Consider the following 20,725-nt stretch of genomic DNA (forward strand, 5'->3'; position numbering starts at 1 on the left):
CATTTTCTGTAACTAAATTACATTTTCATTTGGATGAAAAAAGTTATTAGAATAGGCAAAATAGTTTTGAGGAAAAGGATAGAAAATATGGGGAACTGGAGTATTTTACAGCTCAAATCGTGACAGTAGTAAAGTTCTTGTTAAGAATGTATAAATTAGTAGAATACCAGTAAAAACAAACCCAGAAAAAATGAAAGCCAAAGAATCAGATTATGATAAAGATGACATTTCAGAACTCTTGGGAAAAGATGGATTATTCAGTAGATGAAGATTACTCAATAAATTAGTTTAACTCTTAGGGAGAGGAAAATGCATATTTATTCTTCGGGGCAAAAAGAAATTCCAGATGGGTAAAGAATTAGCTGTGAAAAAGGAACTTGTAATTTAACTTAATCTCAATATGATGAAGGTTTCTTTGGCATGAATGCAAAAGAAATTATAAAAGATGATTTATTGATTTGACTATTTTTAAAGTATATGGTTTCACTTTGACATGAGATATCATCAAAATTAAAAGGCAAGTTACAAACATGGGAAAGCATTTGTAACAAAAATGACTAAGGGTTAATTTCCTGAATTGCTGAAGAAATATTACAGATTATTAGGGAAAAGGAAACTCTTCATTAAGAGAAAATGGGCAATTCATTAAATAAAAATGGCCACTAAAACGTTTGTATTCAATCTCACTAACATTTAAGTAAGTTAAAGCAACTGTTTGTAAAATTTGATGGGATTTTTAAAAAAACACTACAAATAAAGATGAGAGTATATGAAATGATTTGGGGAGTTTTATGCCTTAAAGTGAGGGAATTATTTCTAAAGGGCAGATTAATTGTATATGTCGAATATCTTAACTCATTTACCCAGAAATTTTTCTTCTAGGGAGTTTATCCCAAGGAAACCACTAGAAATAAGCAAAAGATTACCTCGAGGATATCGCCACAGCTGCTCTTTCTTCCTTCTTCGGCCTTCCCTCCCTGCTTTTTTGTTGTTTTGTTTGCTTTCGCTTTTCTGTAGTTCTCTCCTATAAGCGCCTCTTACTTTCATGATTAAAAGTATGTCACTCAGTTTTTGGAATAATTTGAGATTATTCCAGAATAATAAGCCCCTGATAATGTTTTTAAACCACTTTAGCAACATTTCATTCTTTCTGGGTCTCTACCAAGTTCTTCTAAGGAGCAGTCTTTTCAAGATTTGTTTAGTAGGTGATGTTTACCTAAAAAGATTGAAGTGATGTGTGGTAATTTGTCCTAAATCACAAGTAAATTGTCAGTGGATCCTAAATTATTTTGTAAGAATGTCATTAAGCCCTTCTAATTCCAGGCTGGTGAAGACCTGTCAGTGAACTCTGACAGTTTCCTTCTGGGCTACTTAGTAGCACAGAGCTGCGAGACTGGTGCAGAGTGCTGTGTGGCTGTCCCTCACTGGAGGTTTTCTTTAATCCCATTAGCAAAGAGAGGAGACTTTATTGTTATTTCCTGAAAAGGTGGGGTTTTGTGTTGTCTTTTTGCAAGAGATCATCATAGATAAAAGGAAAATAGTAATTGACTCACTTTAAAAGGCAGAAAAGCGTATAATCTATTTTTAACTTGCTAAAATATGCTTTTGATGCCTAAGTAGGGGGAAAAAAATCTCAACTGATCTGGAATATCTTATTTTTTCACAATAATGTATAAATAATAGATTTTTATAATAACCTTTGAAAGGCAACTTAGTAATTAATATCTTTTTGTTTCTATGTGTATTTACATAATCCATAGATGAACAGAATATAAGGACAAAGAAAATTATATTGGTGAAATCACCAAATAAATTGAAAAGTAACCTTATAGTTGAAATAGGAAAAAAAAAATTATGGCCATCTTGGCTTAAGCACCTTTAAAATTTTTACTTGAAAACTTTGTTTTTCCTCATACCTGCTAAAGATTATTTCTTTTATTATCCAACATTTCCAGCTAGCTGACTTCAGCTCTTCCTAAATCTACAGACATCCTAATTTTGAGCCATTATATAATGAAAACATTGGATGTAATTTCCTTAGGTCTCCAGTTCTTAGTTGCCCTTCTTACTACAGATCCTTACACTGTAGCTCATGATTATGATTTGCATAAATGAAATTCATATTTATGAGCACAGATTCTGAAGCAACTGACAGGTGCAAGGTTGTCTGCCATGCCAATGTATTGTTTGTTGTGTTATTTAAAAGAGAGCTGCTCTCCATGTTTTAAAGAAGAATACATGCTGTGGTTGACTCGGAAGTCAAATTCTGAAACTTAAGTCTCCTTTTGTAGTTTTTACGTTTTTGCTTCTGTGTATAATATGGAAATGCTGGCAGTGGGGGTCAGCTGCAGGGCTCTCAGCTGAGCCCCTTCTGTCCACTGGTGAATCCTCAGCACCCGCCCCCTCCTTTCTCGGGCTCTGTTCCAGGGAATGCACGAGCTGCTGGCTCCTATCGTCTTCCCCCTCCACTGCGACCACCAGGCCTTTCTCCATGCCAGTGAATCTGCGCAGCCAAGGCAAGTTTTTATGGGAGCTCCATCTATTTTTCAGCCCTGTTGTAATCTTTTTTTTAACCTCAACACCTTTTACATTGAAGATTTTGTAAATTGTAAGCATTTGTTTGAGGTTCATGTGGCTGAACCACTTAGTAATTGTAATCCTATTTCAGCTGTGGGGAAACTTGGAATTCTAAATATTTTTGCAAGTCTTAGAGCCGTACCAAAGGAAGACATATATCTAACGGATCAAGAAGAGATTTTTGTTGCAATGGCGAAGTGCTAACAGTTGTTAATATTCATACATTGCATCCTACAGTGACCCGTTCTCTCACACTAAGCTGTAAGAGAACCTATTCTGAGATGTATTTTGTCCTCCCCAGATCCAACTCAATTCAATTCATAAACAGAATAGTTTCACAAAGAACCCCAATTTAAAGAAACACAAATGACTTCCCATGTTTTTTAGATACATTATTATTTCCAGTAGATAACTTCAGTAATTGTATTTAACTTAGGCTGATTGTTAGAATTTATTTTCTAACTTAAGATACCCTCACTAGGTGGGCAAGAGAAGCAGCTTAGAGGCGTCTTGGGAATGGAGAGCCTAGGGACTGTAAACCATCAGGAACGTTCATAGGCTGGCCCCTCTCCATGCAGAAAACAGAGAATTAGCATGTAGCATTTCATCTGTTTGCGCATACAGTCTTTATTAATCAAAAGCAGCCATCATTTTGCTGAACATATATGAGGGCATTTGTCAAATCAACTTGACTATATCGTAGGTTTGTATTTTCTAGCTCCTTGGAGTTTTTCCAGTTACATTGGATGTATTGGAGAATTTCTTGAATCTGACTATAATAACCATATCTTAATTGCCATTGCCTCAGTTTCTCTATAAACTATGATAAGGATGCAATTAGTATTGAGATCCTGTTCTCATGCCAGTTTTATCTTTTCAAAAATGTATGTGCAGACTATACTTCATAGAAAAGTATACATGATTGAAAGTAGCTTTTTAAAAAACAGCTTTTAAATGAGTTGGGTATGCTTCTTTAAGAGTTTCAATCCTTTATAAAGTAAAAGGAGCACTAAAATAGATTTGGACGAGGTCACTGATTGATACTAAAACATATTAAAAGTAGAAGCCATTGAAGGAAAATAAATCAGTGTTTTGATACGGGATCTATGACCAGTAATTACATATTTCCTTGTTTCATTTGGACAAGTGATAGATTGTGGAGCAATCAGTTGATTCTAGATCAGGCATATTCAAAGAATGTATTGTCACATTCAGCATTTGTTATTTGGAATAATTAGATAGTTACATCACTGTGGTAGAGACAGGGAACTAATTTGTTTTCGATCTTTGTAGAAAGAAACATTTCATATGTTAATAGAGTTGCTCTTTTTATTTAAAAAAGGCTCATGTTTTTTCCTTTACACATTATATGAAAGCTGGCTTAGAGTATAGATAAGGCAACCTCTGCATCTTTTTCTGTTAAAAAATTACACATTCTGATCACTTGCATTGCTGTTTTAAGTGAGGAAATGAAAACTCTCCTGAACCCTGAATATCTGGAACATGATGCCTAGTAAGTACAAAAACTTTTCTGTTATTTTTATTTTTTATGCTATTTTTACCTTAATGAAGATTTAACATTAGCATTATATTATTTTTCTGATTTTTAGTGCAATGTTCTCACAGCTTATGGAAACTGCTGAACCTTGGTTTTCTACTTTTGAGCATGATGGTCAAAAGGTAATTATAGTAAAAATATTTTCAATGTATTTGAGGGAATAAATGATTTCAGTAAATAAAAGTGTAAAATCAGAGAACAAAAGCCATTATTATCACTATAAAAACAAAAATATAAAAATGCCTCTGAAATAAGTTTGAACTGGGGTTCTAAATCATGCCTCTAATTATTGACAGATTTACAAAGGTAATATAAAAATTTTCATGTAAAATAGAAACTTTCTTTTATATGTGTGTAAATTATGCATGTAATATAATTTCTTAAAAATTGCTATAAATTTTGAATGAGAAGTGTATTTATCTACTTGATCTCTGCTGTCCTGGTGAGGAGACAGGCCCTGAAGCATGTAGGTAAACTGTACCCAGTAGGTTGTTTTACTGATGGCATCACTCAATTGAATTTATATGTTTAGCAGCTATATTTATCCTTACTCTCTCTCAGCTTTATTCTTTAACTGTAATTTTTGTGAAATGACATACCATAGTATTCACCTTTTTAAAGTGTACAATTTAGAGGTTTTTAATAGATTCACAGAGTTGGTGCGTGCATCGCCACTTTCTAATTTCAGACCATTTCAGCACCCTAGAAGGAAACCCTGTCCCCACTAGCAGTTGCCCCTCCTTCCCCCTCCCCAGAACATCCGGCATCACTAATGTATCCCCCGTTTCTTTGAACTTGCTGTTCTGGACCTTGCATGTAAATGAAATCATGCAATATGTGACCTTTGTGACTGTCTGTTTTGACTTAGAATAGTGTTTTCACTATTTGGGATATAGCATGTGTCAGTACGTCATCCCTTTTCACGGCTGAATAATATTTCCTTGCATACATATATGCCACATTTTATTTTTCCGTATGTCAGTTGGTAGACATTTGGGTTCTTTTCACTTTTTAACTATTAAAAATAATGTTGCTCTGAACATTTATGTACAAACTTTTTGTGAACATATGTTTTCATTTCTCTTGGCATATCTCTAGGAGTGGAATTGCCAAATTAACTGTCATTTTAAACAAATATATATGCTAACTTAGGGATCGTTCTGGCCTTTTCATTGTTATTGCACAATATTGGGAAGATTACAAATTATTCTGACAAGGTCTGTTGTGTTAAGAGTTTTGGGTTTATTTTTTTCTATGTGACTAATTTCTTTTATATTAGTATAATTGAATGCGTTCTGGTTAGAAACCATGTATCACTCAGTTCTTTCGCTTTATCTCTTAGCCAATGAGATGGATAACTAATGCTTTTTATGCCTTTGGTCGAGGTCAGGACGAACTACTGCCTGCAGGCCAATTTGGCCTGCCATCTGTTTTTGTACAGCTTGTGAGTTAAAAATGGCTTTTACGTTATTAAATGGTTGAAAAAATATCAAAAGAGAAGTAATATTTTGTGACATGCAGATTACGGGGAACTCGAATTTCCACATCCAGAAAAAAGTTTTGTTGGGATACAGCCACGCCTGTTTGTTTACTTACTGTCTTCAGCTGCTCTCTCATTACAAAGGCAGAGCTGGTTGATTGCAGCACGGACGGTGTGGCTTGGAAAGCCTCAAACATTTACCATTTCTGCAGAGAAGGTTTGTCAAGTCCTAGCCTAAGTGATGTTCTTCCTCCAGCAATATATCACCATGCTCTATTCTGTAAGGATTATTAGAGGGGAAGCGTGCTGTAAGCACATGTGATGAACAGTGTATTTTCAGCAGGTGATTTGGTAAAGAGACTTATGTGAACATCAGATTTTGAGCAGAGTATTTGAATGCATTTAATTATAGGCCTCATGATCGTTTTACACCCTGGTCATTTTGTGTTTTATAACTGATTCAGAGTATCTGAGAAACTGAGTGATAAAATGTGAGGGCTGCCAGTTTTTACTTGTACTTATCCACGTTGCTTTCACAGAATCATATGAAAATGGCTAAGACTACACAAAGACACGTAATCAGAGAACACGCAGATATGACCTCTGAGAATCTGTATCTGTTATTTGTGTGTATCAGTGCATCGTGTGTCCCTGAAAAGCATATCTCGTGACTCCCTTTTCATCCTACCCTTTGTCTTCTATTCCATGATTCTGTCATCTTTTAAAGAAGAAGGTTAGAAACTATTATATCCCTCTTTCGGGTCTTCTACTTCCATGGAAAATTCAGTTATATGGCGGTGCACGCCGCCTCGTGCAGTGACGCTCCTTTTATAAGGCTTTCGTGGTGAAGGAAGCAATGTGTTGGTTTCATAGTGGTGTGAAATCGTCATCTCACTGTATCACTCACTCTGTAGCCTGGCACTGATCTGTAAAACACACTTTGCTGCCACTAAGCAGTGGTCAGAAAAGCTCTCTAGTGCTGTTGGTCGTGGTGTGCGTCTCATCAAATGAGATGAGACAATCACAGCTTTATGTTCAATGTAGGTAGCATTCTTCGTCATAAGAAATCCTGAAGATAAGTGGTTTTCATTAACTCTATCTTTATTGTTTCAATTTTCCTATTAGATATGCTATGCTGTTTAGCATTTAAATGACCAGAGAGATTGCTTTCAAGTTTTTTAAATTTAAGAGATATTATATTAGGTTGGTGCAAATGTAATTGCGGTTTCTAACTGGGAATTTTAAATCATTATAATTAGGGTCAAACACAACTTTATTCATCAAAATAGGCACCATTACAATCAACACATCTTTGCCAACAACAAGTGTCTGTTTACTTCTGTAGCATAAAAGTCCATACCTTGGGACTTGGCAAACCCTTGGGAGGCGTTTCCGCCTCCTGCTGGTTGTGGAAGCATTTTCCTTGCAGAGAATTGTTGAGATGGTTGATGAAGTGGTGTCTGTTGGTGAGAGGCCAAGTGAATATGGTGGGTGAGGCAAAATTTTCTAGTCCAGTTCATCCCACTTCTGGCGCTCTGGTTGTGTGGCATGCAGTTGGGCATGGTCGTGGAGAAGAATTGGGCCCTTTCTGTTGACCAGTACTGGCTGCAGGCTTTGCAGTTTCTGGTGCATCTCATTGATTTACTGAGCATACTTCTCAGATATAATGATTGCACTAGGATTCAAAAGGCTGTAGTGGATCAGACGGGCAGCAGACCACCAAACAGTGACCATGACCTTTTTTTGGTGCAAGTTTGGCTTAGGAAAGTGCTTGGAGCTTTTTCTCAGCCCATCCACTGAGCTGGTCATCACTGGTTGTCATATAAAATATGCTTTTTGTCTCAGAAATGGTCTGTTGTTCCGTAGAAAAAGAGAAGACGACACTTCAAAGTGATGAGGTTTTTTTATTTGTGGACCACTGATAAGGCACCTGGACTCCCCACGTGGCAGTAGTGGTAAAGAACCCGCCTGCCAGTGCTGGAGACATAAGAGAAACGCGCTGGTTGGCCGTTGTCAACTTCTGAAGGCCAGCCAGTATGCCCTCGTCATCAAGGCTCTCATCTCCTTTGCAAAACTTCTTGAACCACCACTGTGCTGTATGTTCGTTGCAGTTCCTGGGCCAAATGCACTGTTGATGATGTGAGTTGTCTTCACTGCTTTACAACTCATTTTGAACTCGAATAAGAAGATCGATCAGATTTGCTTTTGTCTTAACATCATTTCCGTGTGTGTGTGCTCAGTCGTGTCTGATTCTTTGTGGCCCCATGGACTGTAGTCCACCAGGCTCCTCTGTCCATGGGATTTTCTAGGCAAGAGTACTGGAGCAGCTTGCCATTATCTCCAGGGCATGGATCTTCCCGACCCAGGGATCTTGCGTCTCTTGCACTGGCAGATGGATTCTTTACCACTAGCAACACCTGTGAAGTCCTTACTCCTATCAATTTCTTAGTCTAAAATGAAATAAATGTAAATACCCAGCAAATAATGTCATTAGCATAAAAACATAAAGTGAAAAAGACACATTAAAATAATGTATACCATAACCATATTTATTTAAATACATATCAAATGGCAAAGTTCAGTAATGTAAAACTGCAAATACTTTTGCACCATCCTAATGAAGTATTCTGTTAGGGGAAATCTTCTTAAGTTAAAGCATCCTGTTATTTGAAGAGAGTGTACTGGATGTTACAAAATCAGAAAAAAGAGTCTTGGCTTTACTATTTTTGTAGTAAATGATGGCAATATGAAGGTTTCCCTTTCTCTTTTATATACAAATTAGCAACGAGTTGAGCTCTAAATTTTAATGTAGTCTTCTGACCTTTAGACCTAAGTACACTAGGGCAGGCACTGTAGAAAGTCCAAAGGGCTGTGTTTCATCTTAAGACTGGAAATGATGCTGGGCAGCCAGATGGAGCCCCTTCCCATGAGCCTCCTCTGTCCTTAACAAGCGCCCCCTTCCTGTCTCCTGAGCTTTCTGCCACCCTGCCTAGTAACGACTCTAGGGCGAATTCCAGGCTTTTTTTCTGTGTAGTTCTTTCTTCCAAATGGTGCAGGCAAGAGCTTTACCTTTATGTCGCTGAATCTGCTCCAGTGACAAAAAGCTGATACTCCTTTTAGAGATTTCACATTTTAGGAGGCAGAGAAGTAGCAAAGCAGGGAAGACGGACTGAACTGGGACCGGACACTTGAGCCAAATCTGACAGTACACGTGGGGGCCCTTCAGAGGAAACACTGGGAGGGATGCTTCACGTAGAGAATGGCAGACCAGGGTTTCTGCAAGCACAGTGAGAGCAGGCTAACCACGTGAGGGAAAGACTGCCCACCTGGCTAAAGAATTTGGATTGTTTTGTTTTTCCTGGAGTGAAAATAATGAGGCCCTCTTGAAAATGTCTAAGGAGGGGCTCTGCCATCTTGTGACTTGTATGAAAAGGCAAAAAGATGGGACACTGAAAGATAAACTCGCCAGATCAGTAGGTGCCCAGTATGCTACTGGAGAAGAGTGGAGAAATAAGTCCAGAAAGAATGAAGAGGCTGAGCCAAAGAACATCGCCCAGTTGTGGATGTGTCTAGTGATGGGAGTAAAGTCTGATGCTGTAAAGAACAATGTTGCATAGGAACCTGGAATGTTAGGTCTGTGAATCAAGGTAAATTGAAGTGGTCAAACAGGAGATGACAAGAGTGAACATGGACATTTTAGGAATCATGCCAAAGAAGCTTAAGTTGAACGGTCCTATGAAGACTTACAGGTGTCCGGTGGCTCAGATGGTAAAGTGTCTGCCTACAACGCGGGAGACCTGGGTTCGATCCCTGGGTTGGGAAGATCTCCTGGAGAAGGAAATGGCAACCCACTCCAGTATTCTTGCCTGGAAAATCCCATGAATGGAGGAACCTGGTAGGCTACAGTCCATGGGGTCGCAAAGAGTCGGCCACAACAAGACCTTCTAAAACTAACATCCAAAAAAGATGTCCTTGGCATCACTGGAGACTAGAACGCAGAAGTAGGAAGTCAATAGATACCTGGAGTAACAGGCAGATTTGGCCTGGGAGTACAAAATGAAGCAGGGCAAAGGATAACAGAGTTTTGCCAAGAGAACACACTGGTCATAGCAAGCACCCTCTTCCAACAACAGGAGAAGACTCTACACATGGACATCACCAAGTGGTCAATACCAAAATCAGATTGATTATATTCTTTGCAGCTGAATATGGAGAAGCTCTAGTGCTTCTGCTGCTGCTCAGTCGCTTCAGGCGTGTCCGACTCTGTGCAGCCCCACAGACGGCAGCCCACCAGGCTCCTCCATCCCTGGGATTCTCCAGGCAAGAACACTGGAGTGGGTTGCCATTGCCTTCTTTGGGAGAAGCTCTATACAGTCAGCGCAAACAAGACAGGGAACTGACTGTTGCTCAGTTCATGAACTCCATGTTGCAAAACTCAGAGTTAAATTGAAGAATGTAGGAAAAACCACTAGACCATTCATGTAAGACCTAAATCACATCCCTTGATTATGCAGTAGAAATGACAAATTCAAGGGATTAGATCTGTTAGATAGAGTGCCTAAAGAACTATGGACGAAGATTTTTAACATTGTACAGGAGGCAGCAATCAAAACCATCCCCAAGAAAAAGAAATGCAAAAAGGCAAAATTATTGTCTGAGGAGGGCTTACAAAGAGCCATGAAAAGAAGAGAAGCTAAAGACAAAGGAGAAAAGGAAAGATATATCCATCTGAATGCAGAGTTCTAAAGAATGGCAGAGAGAGATAAGAAAGCCTTCCTCAGTGATCAACACCAAGTAATAGAGGAAAACAGTAGAATCGGAAAGACCAGAGATCTCTCCAAGAAAATTAGAACTAGCTGGGGAACATTTCATGCAAAGATGGGCACAATAAAGGACAGAAATGATACGGATCTAACAGAAGCAGAAGATAAAGGGTGGCAAGAATACACAGAAGAACTGTACAAAAAAGATCTTCATGACTCAGATAACCATGATGGTGTGATCACTCACCTAGAGCCGGACACCCTGGAGTGACAAATCAAGTGGGCCTTAGGAAGCATCACTACAAACAAAGTGAGTGGAGGTGATGGAATTCCGGTTGAGCTATTTCAGATTCTAAAAAATGATGCTGTGAAAGTGCTGCACTCGATATGCCAGCAAATTGGGAAAATTCAGAAAGCCACCAGACTGGAAAAGGTCAGTTTTCATTCCAGTTCCAAAGAAAGGTAATGCCAAAGACTGTTCTAACTACCACACAGCTGCACTCATTTCACACACTAGCAAAGTAATGCTCAAACTTCTCCAAGCCAGGCTTCAGCGGTATGTGAACCAAGAACTTCCAGATGTTCAAGCTGGATTAAGAAAAAAGCAGAGGAACCAGAGATCAAATTGCCAGCATCCGTTGAATCATAGAAAAGGCAAGAGAACTCCGGTAAAATATCTACTTCTGCTTCATTGACTTTGCTAAAGCCTTTGGCTATGTGGATCACATCAAACTGTGGAAAATTCCTAAAGAGATGAGAATACCAGACCTCCTTACCTGCCTCCTGAGATATCTGTATTCAGGTCAAGAAGCAATAGTTAGAACCAGACATGGAACAAGGGACTGGTTCAAAATTGGGAAAGGAGTACGTCAAGGCTGTATATTGTCACCCTGCTCATTTAACTTCTATGCAGAGTACATCATGCAAAATGCCAGACTAGATGAAGCACAAGCTGGAATTAAGATTGCCAGGAGAAACAGCAATAACCTCAGATTTGTAGATGCCACCACCCTTATGGCAGAAAGTGAAGAGGAACTAAGGAGTCTCTTGATGAGGGTGAAAGAGGAGAGTGAAAAAGCTGGCTTAAAACTCAACATTCAAGAACTAAGATCATGGCATTCGGTCCCATAACTTCATGGAAAACAGATGGGGAACAATGGAAACAGTGACAGACTTTATTTTGGGGGGCTGATTTTTGGGGCTCCAAAATCACTGCAGATGGTGACTACAGCCATGAAATTAAAAGATGCTTGCTCCTTGAAAGCAAAGCTATGACAAACCTAGACAGCATATTAAATAGCAGAGACTACTTTGCCGACAAAGGTCCATCTAGTTAAGGCTATGGTTTTTCCAGTAGTCATGTATGAATGTGAGAGTTGGACCATAAAGAAAGCTGAGTGCCAAAGAATTGATGCTTTTGAACTGTGGTGTTGGAGAAGACTCTTGAGAGTCCCTTGGACTGCAAGGAGATCCAACCAATCTATCGTAGAGGAAATCAGTCCTGAATATTCATTGGAGGGACTTACACTGAAGCTGAAGCTCCAATACTTTGGCCACCTGATGCGAAGAGTGGACTCGCTGGAAAGGACCCTGATGCTGGGAAAGACTGAAGGCAGGCAAAGGGGACAACAGAGAAAGAGGTGATTGGATGTTATTACCAGCTCAATGACATGAGTTTGAGCAAGCTCTGGGAGTTGGTGATGCACAGGGAGGCTTGGTGTGCTGCAGTTTGTGGGATTGCAGAGTCAGACACGACGGAGCAACTGTACTGAACTGAAGGAGCGACTTCCCTTGTGATCCAGTAGGCAGGGCTCCATGCTTCCACTGCAGGGGCATGGGCTTGATCCCTGATTCGGGAGTAAGATCCCACATACGGCAAGGCATTACCAAAAAAGGAAAAAAATTAAAAGTATAAGGAAGGTAATCTGGTACAGTCTAATACCTGGGTTAGATAGATCACCAGGCAGTTTGCAAGATGGAGTTAAAGCAGGAGGGAAGGAGTAATTCGGTCCCCTAATCAGGTTGTTCCAGGCAGAGAAGCAGCATATACAGAAGTCCCCTCAGTGGTTGTGAGGAGCTAAAATTGGCCAACTGGGTGTTCTTACTGGAGGATGGGTTGTGTTAGACTTGGGAAAGCATGAACAAGTATGAGCAGAAGATGATTAGCACCGATGTGGGCCTGTGGATTTGAAACCTTTGGGCTGTCTGAGATTCTTCACCAACATTTGAGCTTGTGACAGGTGGCCTAGAGCTCTAGATATGAATACAGATTAGAAAGTCTTTGGAAAAAGAACTTTGACTATAGCACTGTGAATGACTGAGCTCACTCAGGGAACTGTATATAAGTTGAGGTTCACCTGACACCAGAACCATGTGGAAAAGCAGCATTCGCGAAATAGAGCGAAGAATGTGAACTCGAGAAGGAGCCTGAGGATGAGCAACAGGCGGCCTTTGAGAGAGGGAGTGTAGGTGCAGAGAGGCAGAACTTGGGGACTGAACATTAGAAGAAAGGGCAGACATAGAATATCACGGTATATCATCAGGACTGGTGCTGAAGCTGGAACTCCAATACCTGGGGCACCTGATGCCAAGAACTGACTCATTGGAAAAGACCCTGACGCTCGGAAAGACTGAAGGTAGGAGGAGAAGGGGACGACAGAGGATGAGATGGCTGGGTGGCATCACCGACTTGATGGACATGAATTTGAGCAAACTCCGGGAGTTGGTGATGGACAGGGAGGCCTGGCTTGCTGCAGTCCATGGGGTCGCAGAGAGTCAGACAGACTGTGCGACTGAACTGACTGCGCATCAAACTTGAGGGGGTGGCTCAAGTTTACGTGAAGGCATTGCACAGTCAGAGATCGGCCTGTCTTAGTACAAGGTATGGGGTGGCAGGAAGGGAAGTTGTACTGCCTGTGTAGATTTTTTTTAAGTCAGCTACACTTTTGATCTGGAGAATTTAAAAATCTTTCTACCTAGCTGTTGTTCTTTTTTTTTTTTTTAATTTAAGTTTTTTTTTTTTTTTTCATTTATTCTTGACTGGAGGGTAACTGTCCTACAGTGGTGTCCTGGTCTCTGCCACACAGAAGCATATCCACGCCCCACCATCGTGACTCTCCTCCCCTCACCCGTCAGCCCTTCCCATCTTCCAGGTTGTCACAGAGTACTGTCTGTCCAGCTGTTTAAATTGATCAAAGGACATTCAGAGAGAGCCTTCTTTTTTAGTATTAGTGTACTTTATTTCTTGACTTTTTTTTATTGTTTTAAGAGCTCAAAGTAACACAGTTTTCAATTACCGGTTTTTTTTTTTTTCATGTCTAATTCTTGTGCCACAAGAAGCATGTTTCCTCAGAGTATTCACTTAGGTGCTGTGGCTGCTGAGGCACGCTGGCCACACACAGAGAGACTAAACAGACTACCTCTAGCCAAAACTGTCTTAAAAGACTGACTGTTACCAAAGAAACTGGTCAGGGGAACACAATTAGAACATATTTTAGAAGGTTTTTCCCGGCCTTTACTTTATGAGCACAGTCATTTATGTGACAATCAGTTTATTATTCCACATTTGAAGCGTTTGTCCTGAGTTGGTTAAAGTAGTCGTTGGTTCTTCTTTAAATTTCCATTGATAAATACTTTAAAGAGTCATGGCCTTGTACTTGTTGCTTTCACCCTGGAATAATGCCTGTCCGTTTTTCCTGTGTTTAGGGGAAAGAAACCCTGATGCCTCCCATCCCCTTTGCTAGACCACAGGATTTGGGGCCAACAATTGCTATTGTTACTAAAGTCAACCAGATCCAGGACCAGCTACTGAAGAAGCATGATATTGAGCTTTACATGCACCTGAACAGACTGGAAATCGCACCACAGATATACGGGCTGTAAGTATCCGATTTGAATCACAGCAGCACTGAAGCTTGATTTACGGTGGTTTCTGTATGATTTGGATTCACAGAAGCAAGAGTAAGCGCTGTCCCGGCTATAGCTCTTCCATATCGCCTTTGTGTTCTGTGAGCCAGACAGTGTGCTCACTGCTTTCATACGTCATCTTTCATCTAATATCACCCTTTGTTACAAAGGGAGAAGCTGAGACGTACAGTGAAGCTGTTAGTCACTCAGTCATGTCCGAGACTTCGCAACCCCATGGACTGTATAGCCCACCAGGCTCCCCTGTCCATGGAATTCTTGAGGCAAGAATACTGAAGTGGGTTGCTATTCCCTCCTCCAGGGGATCTTCCCATCCCAGGGATCGAACCTGGGTCTCCTGCGTTGCAGGCAGATTCTTTACCATCTGAGCCACCAGAAAAGCCTAGGTTTACAATAACCTTACACATACTGAACAGTGAAATCATAATTCAGTCCAGATGGAACTGGATCCATAATCTGCAAAGCCCAGTGCAAAATAAAAATAAATGGCTTTTTAAAAAAATGAGTGGGAATTTCAAGGTGGCAACAGCAGATCATTAAACCAAGCCTTCTGAGAAGTGCAGAGTCATACAGATTATACACATGTGAAGCAGCCCAGTACCCAGACAGTCCTGTAATACATTCATGTTCTTTCCGCCTTATAACGTGCCTATCTGCTCTACCCTTTGGAGTGCATTTCTAAAAGTAAGATAAATGTCTCTCACAGTGAAAATAATATATTAACCTTCTTTAGCTAGATGATTTCTGTAACATACTGTAGCAGGAGAATATGGAGCCAGTCACCCTTAGATGTATATGAGAGTGTGTGTGTGTGTTTGTATGTACGCATTCAATAACTTATAATATGAGTATGCAAATTAGCAACTTTAATAAATATGAATTAGTTGTGTAGTGCTACAGACAGCAAAAGGATCCTTTAAATTGAAACAATACGACATTCATATCTAATGTTGGGCATTCCCTTGGTAGATGTTTCTTGCAAATCACATCTTTCAACTAGATCGAATATGGAAAAGTGAGAAGGTTTTATGAGATATACATAATAGATTCGCAGTGAATATGAGTTCATTATTTCAATTAGGAAGAACCTCAAGTCATAGGTTTTGAAGCAGAGCAGAAGCCACTTATTTAGACGGAGGAAAGCATGTCGGTGAGCGTTGTCTCCGTGTCCGCTTGGGGCACAGTCTGTCACTAGTAACTGCAGCTTAGCTGCTCTCCTCCTGAAGCCCTGAGCTCTGACACCCTCTGCGCTCCTGCTTCCATGATACCCGTTTGCATTTTTGTGACTTAAGCTTGACTTCATCACTGAGAGTCATTCTCATTCCCAGTGGGAGGGAGAAAGCGGTGGAAATCATGGGTCTTGGGCAGCACTGTGGGTTACCGTCAGACTGGCATTTATTCCACTTTTAAGTCTGGCTAACATATGTGTGATTATAGAATAAAACTCTGTTGCAAACTAACAAGTGGCCAGGTCAGGAGGCAAAGTCTATATTCTTTTCAGCTTTGTATCCCCTCTAGTGTTCCTGCCTGGGAAACCTCATGGACAGAGAAGCCTGCAGGGCTACAGTCCATGGGGTCACAAAAGACTCGGACACGAGTTAGCGGCTGAACTACAGCAATGCACTCAAAGAACTGGTTTATTCAAATACAGGAAACCATTTTATAGCCTCGAAAATTGTTTTCTGGTCTAGAAATTTGTCTTAAATATTGGAGAAAGAAACCAATGCTGGACACATTTATCACTTCTTTGAAATGCTGTCTTGCTTGCTACCTCTTTGGCTGAGCTGGTGCTTTACATTGCGGTGGTCGTGGCATGGACTTGGGTACGGTGATTTTTAGCCAGTGTCTTCTGGTTTCCTTATCAGACATTAGTTCCCATCTGCTTTCTCTTCATAATGACCCATAGAACTTCTTTCACATCCAACCAGCACCTTCCCAATAAAATTCTGTGATCCCTGACATGATTACTCTTAATCTTTGAACTTCATTTTTTAACAGTACTAACAAAATCAGGGCTTGCAGTAACAGTAGCTGACTCAGTTATCCCTTTATTTTTGTATATATGTATTATTTTAAAATACACAATTTTTCATCCTTGAAGAAATCGCTCATTCTCTTAATTGTTCTGTATTACATTCTGTAGTGCAAGGATTTTACTTATATCACTTGTCAAATTTGATTTCATAATTTCTTTTGGTGAGGCAATGTGGTTGAGTTTCCCCGCATCCTTACGCTACCCTAAGCTGTACCACTCATCTATATATTTCCTCCTGATGACTGTTAGAATGGGCACAAAGGATAATATGAGTGTAATATAAAATGGCAGTTAGAAGCATAGGCTTTGAGTGAACTCCAGGAGTTGGTGATGGACAAGGAGGCCTGGCGTGCTGCGATTCATGGGGTCACAAAGAGTCAGACACGACTGAGCGACTGAACTGAACTGAGCCTTGTTTAACCACTCTGAGCCTTGGTTTCTTCATCTGTGAAATGGAAATAAAACATAGTGGTGCATACTTCATGGAGAGCCTATGAAAATCAAATCATAATACATAAAAATCATAGTGTTCTGTAGGGGATAAACACTGAGTATATGGTGAGCACTGCTTTCATTTCCATTGTCTGCCATTATCGTTGCAGACTTAACATATCATTGCCCTGTTAGCATGATGTACCCTGTGGTTCGTGAGCCCTTTCTAGCTCTGACTTTGGCTTTCTGTGTTTTCTTCAGTAAAGCATCCAAGCTTCTACTTAAGTGGAAACGTAATAGCTATCCTTTGTGGGGTGTGCTTCTCAAGAAATAGTACAAAAGTGAAGAGTAAACTTTGAGGAACATCATAGCAGTTTGACAGAATAATTTTATGTCCTTGAACCTAATAAATGTTGTAGGTTTTGTCTCATGGAAATAAATTAAAATTATTAGTTTTGTTTTAAATTATACAAGTAATATTAACCTAAATAACTGCTGGTGCTCCTATATGTTGCTGTTGGGAGAAACTTGTTTACAAGATGGAGAAGAGGTTATTTAGCAAAATGAAATTATATCCCATATTGAGTCCAGGTTTCTAATTTTAGTCAATCTTAGCAGTTACATGATACATTAAAATCTAATTAAATCTGCTTTCTGATATGGTTGTGGTTATCTTTAAGAAAAAGATTTGGGACTTCCCTGGTGATCCTGTAGCTAAGACTCCACGCTCCCAATGCAGGGGCCTGGGTTCAATCCCTGGTCAGGGCACTAGATCCCACATGCCGCAACTAAGAGACCAGGCACAACCAAATAAATAAGTAAATACTTTATTTAAAGAACTGAAAAAGGTTTTGTAATTGCCCCCATTCTGGTGTTCTTGCCTGGTGAATCCCAGGGACAGTGGAGCCTGGTGGGCTGCCGTCTGTGGGGTCACACAGAGTCAGACACGACTGAAACGACTTAGCAGCAGCATTCTGATATTTGTGTGAGAATATATGTGGAAGTCTCCTGATGTGGTAAACACTCCATCTATAAATGCACGTGTTGCTTTTTGTTAATAAATGTATTTAGCAACATTAGAATTAATAGTGTGTCCACATGAAATGTGGAACTTTTTGTTTTAGTTCTGTGAAAAATGGCATTGGTGATTTGATAGGGATCACATTGAATCTGTAGATCGCATTTGGTAATATAGTCATTTTCATAATATTGTTTCTTCCAACCCAGGAACATGGAGAATATCTCTCCATCTGTTTATGCTGCCTTCAATTTCTTTCATCAGTATCTTATAGTTTTCTTCATGCAGCTCTTTTGTCTCCTTAGGTAGGTTTATTCCTATTTTTGTTGCAATGGTGAGTGGGATTGATTCCTTAATTTCTCTTTTTGGGTTTTCATTGTTAGTATATAGGAATGCAAGTGATTTCTGTGTGTTGGTTTTGTATTCTGTGACTTGGTTAAATTCACTGATTAGGTCTAGGAATTTTCTGTATAAGTGGTGCTGGGAAAACTGGACAGCGACATGTGAAAGAATGAAATTAGAACACTACCTAACACCATACACAAAGATAAACTCAAAATGGATTACAGACCTGCATGTAAGACCAGAAACTATAAACTCTTAGAGGAAAACATAGGCAGAACGCTTTATGATATAAATCACAGCAAGATCCTCTATGACCCACCTCCTAGAGTAATGGAAATAAAAACAAAAATAAACAAATAGGACCTAATTAAATTTAAAAAATTTTACACAACAAAGGAAACTATAAACAAGGTGAAACGACAACCCTCAGAATGGGAGAAAATAACAGCAAATGAAACAACTAACGGGATTAATTTCCAAAATATACAGTCAGCTCATACAACTCAATACCAGAAAAACAAATAACCCAATCAAAAAGTGGGAAAAAGACATAAACAGACACTTCTCCAAAGAAGACATACAGATGGCTACCAAACACATTGAAAATGTGCTCAACATTGCTCATTATTAGAGAAATGCAAATCAGAACTACAGTGAGATACCCCTTCACACTGGTCAGAATGGCCGTCATCAAAAAGTCTACAGTAAATGCTGGGGAGGGTGTGGAGAAAAGGGAAGGAACCCTCTTGCACTGTTGGTGGGAATGTAAATTGGTGCAGTCACTATGGAAGATGGTATGGAGATTCCTTAAAAATCTAGGAATAAAACCAGCATATGACCCAGCAATCCCTCTCCTAGAAATATACCCTGAGGAAATCAAAATTGAAAAAACACATGTAACCCAGTGTCCATTGCAGCCTTATTTACAGTAGCTAGGACATGGAAGCAGCCGGATGTCCATTGACAGATGAATGGATAAAGAAGCTGTGGTACATATATAAATGAAATATTACTCAACCATTAAAAGGAACACATTTGAGTCTGTTCTAATAAGGTAGGTGAACCTAGAGCCTGTTCTACAGAGTGAAGTAAGTCAGAAAGAGAAAAGCAAATATCGTATACTAATGCATGTATATAGAGTCGAGATAGAGGGTACTGATGGAATTATTTGCAGGGCAGCAGTAGAGACACAGACATCATCCAGAACAGACTCATGGACACGGTGGGGGAGGGGAGGAAGGAGAGACTGGGATGTACGGAGGTTGCAATGTGGAAACTACATTACTATGTGTAAAATAGATAGCCAGTGGGGATCTACTGTACGACTCAGGGAGCTCCAACCAGGGCTCGGTAACAACCTAGACGGATGCGATGGGGAGGGAGGTTTAAGAGGGAGGGGACATATGAATACATATGGCTGATTCATATTGATGTTTGGTGGAAACCAACACAATTACCCTTCAATTAAAAAATAAATTCAAAATTAAAAAAATAATTAGTGTAAAAAATGTTAATTGCAAACATTGGCTAAAATCATTCCAAATTAGCTTATCTTAAATGAATTGATGATATTTGTCTTGAAATACAGGAATAAGATCCTATGAAAGCTTGAATGTTATGTAATAACTTGCTTATTAATGCTATTATTTTGTATGTTTAAATGCATTATCTCCTGAATAACTGTAACTGGTTTTTCTGTCACGAAATGTTAAATCAACTTACTATTTAGGTTAAACAGTGTTTGCAATTAACATTTTTTACACTAATTATGTTTTTAATTTTAAATTTATTTAAAATAAATTTAAAATTAAAAAAAGCAAAATGGCTGTCTGGGGAGGCCTTACAAATAGCTGTGAAAAGAAGAGAAGCAAAAAGCAAAGGAGAAAAGGAAAGATATAAGCATCTGAATGCAGAGTTCCAAACAATAGCAAGGAGATATAAGAAAGCCTTCTTCAGCAATCAATGCAAAGAAATAGAGGAAAACAACAGAATGGGAAAGACTAGAGATCTCTTCAAGAAAATTAGAGGTACCAAGGGAACATTTCATGCAAAGTTGGGCTCGATAAAGGACACAAATGGTATGGACCTAACAGAAGCAGAAGATATTAAGAAGAGATGGCAAGAATACACAGAAGAACTGTACAAAAAAGAGCTTCACGACCCAGATAATCACAATGGTGTGATCACTGACCTAGAGCCAGACATCCTGGAATGTGAAGTCAAGTGGGCCTTAGGAAGCATCACTACGAACAAAGCTAGTGGAGGTGATAGAATTCCAGTTGAGCTATTTCAAACCCTGAAGGATGATGCTGTGAAAGTGCTGCACTCAATATGCCAGCAAATTTGGAAAACTCAGCAGTGGCCACAGGACTGGAAAAGGTCAGTTTTCATTCCAATCCCAAAGAAAGGCAATGCCAAAGAATGCTCAAACTACCACACAATTGCACTCATCTCACATGCTAGTAAAGTAATGCTCAAAATTCTCCAAGCCAGGCATCAGCAGTATGTGAACTGTGAACTTCCTGATGTTCAAGCTGATTTTACAAAAGGCAGAGGAACCAGAGATCAAATTGCCAACATCTGCTGGATCATG

General features: G+C 39.5%; 1 protein-coding gene across 1 annotated transcript in view; it reads left to right on the plus strand.

The window, feature by feature from the left end:
- TBC1D5 (TBC1 domain family, member 5) overlaps window positions 1-20,725 on the plus strand; it is a 540,661-nt gene that overhangs the window by 291,118 nt on the left and 228,818 nt on the right. Inside the window, exons 11-14 of the mRNA XM_010856750.1 lie at window positions 2,428-2,516; window positions 4,040-4,090; window positions 4,188-4,257; window positions 14,084-14,256. Coding sequence (XP_010855052.1) covers window positions 2,428-2,516; window positions 4,040-4,090; window positions 4,188-4,257; window positions 14,084-14,256 — 383 coding nt within the window. The remainder of the gene's footprint in view (window positions 1-2,427; window positions 2,517-4,039; window positions 4,091-4,187; window positions 4,258-14,083; window positions 14,257-20,725) is intronic.

Source organism: Bison bison, unplaced genomic scaffold (genome assembly GCF_000754665.1).
Source record: "Bison bison bison isolate TAMUID 2011002044 unplaced genomic scaffold, Bison_UMD1.0 scf7180017864374, whole genome shotgun sequence".
NCBI lineage: Eukaryota > Metazoa > Chordata > Mammalia > Artiodactyla > Bovidae > Bison > Bison bison.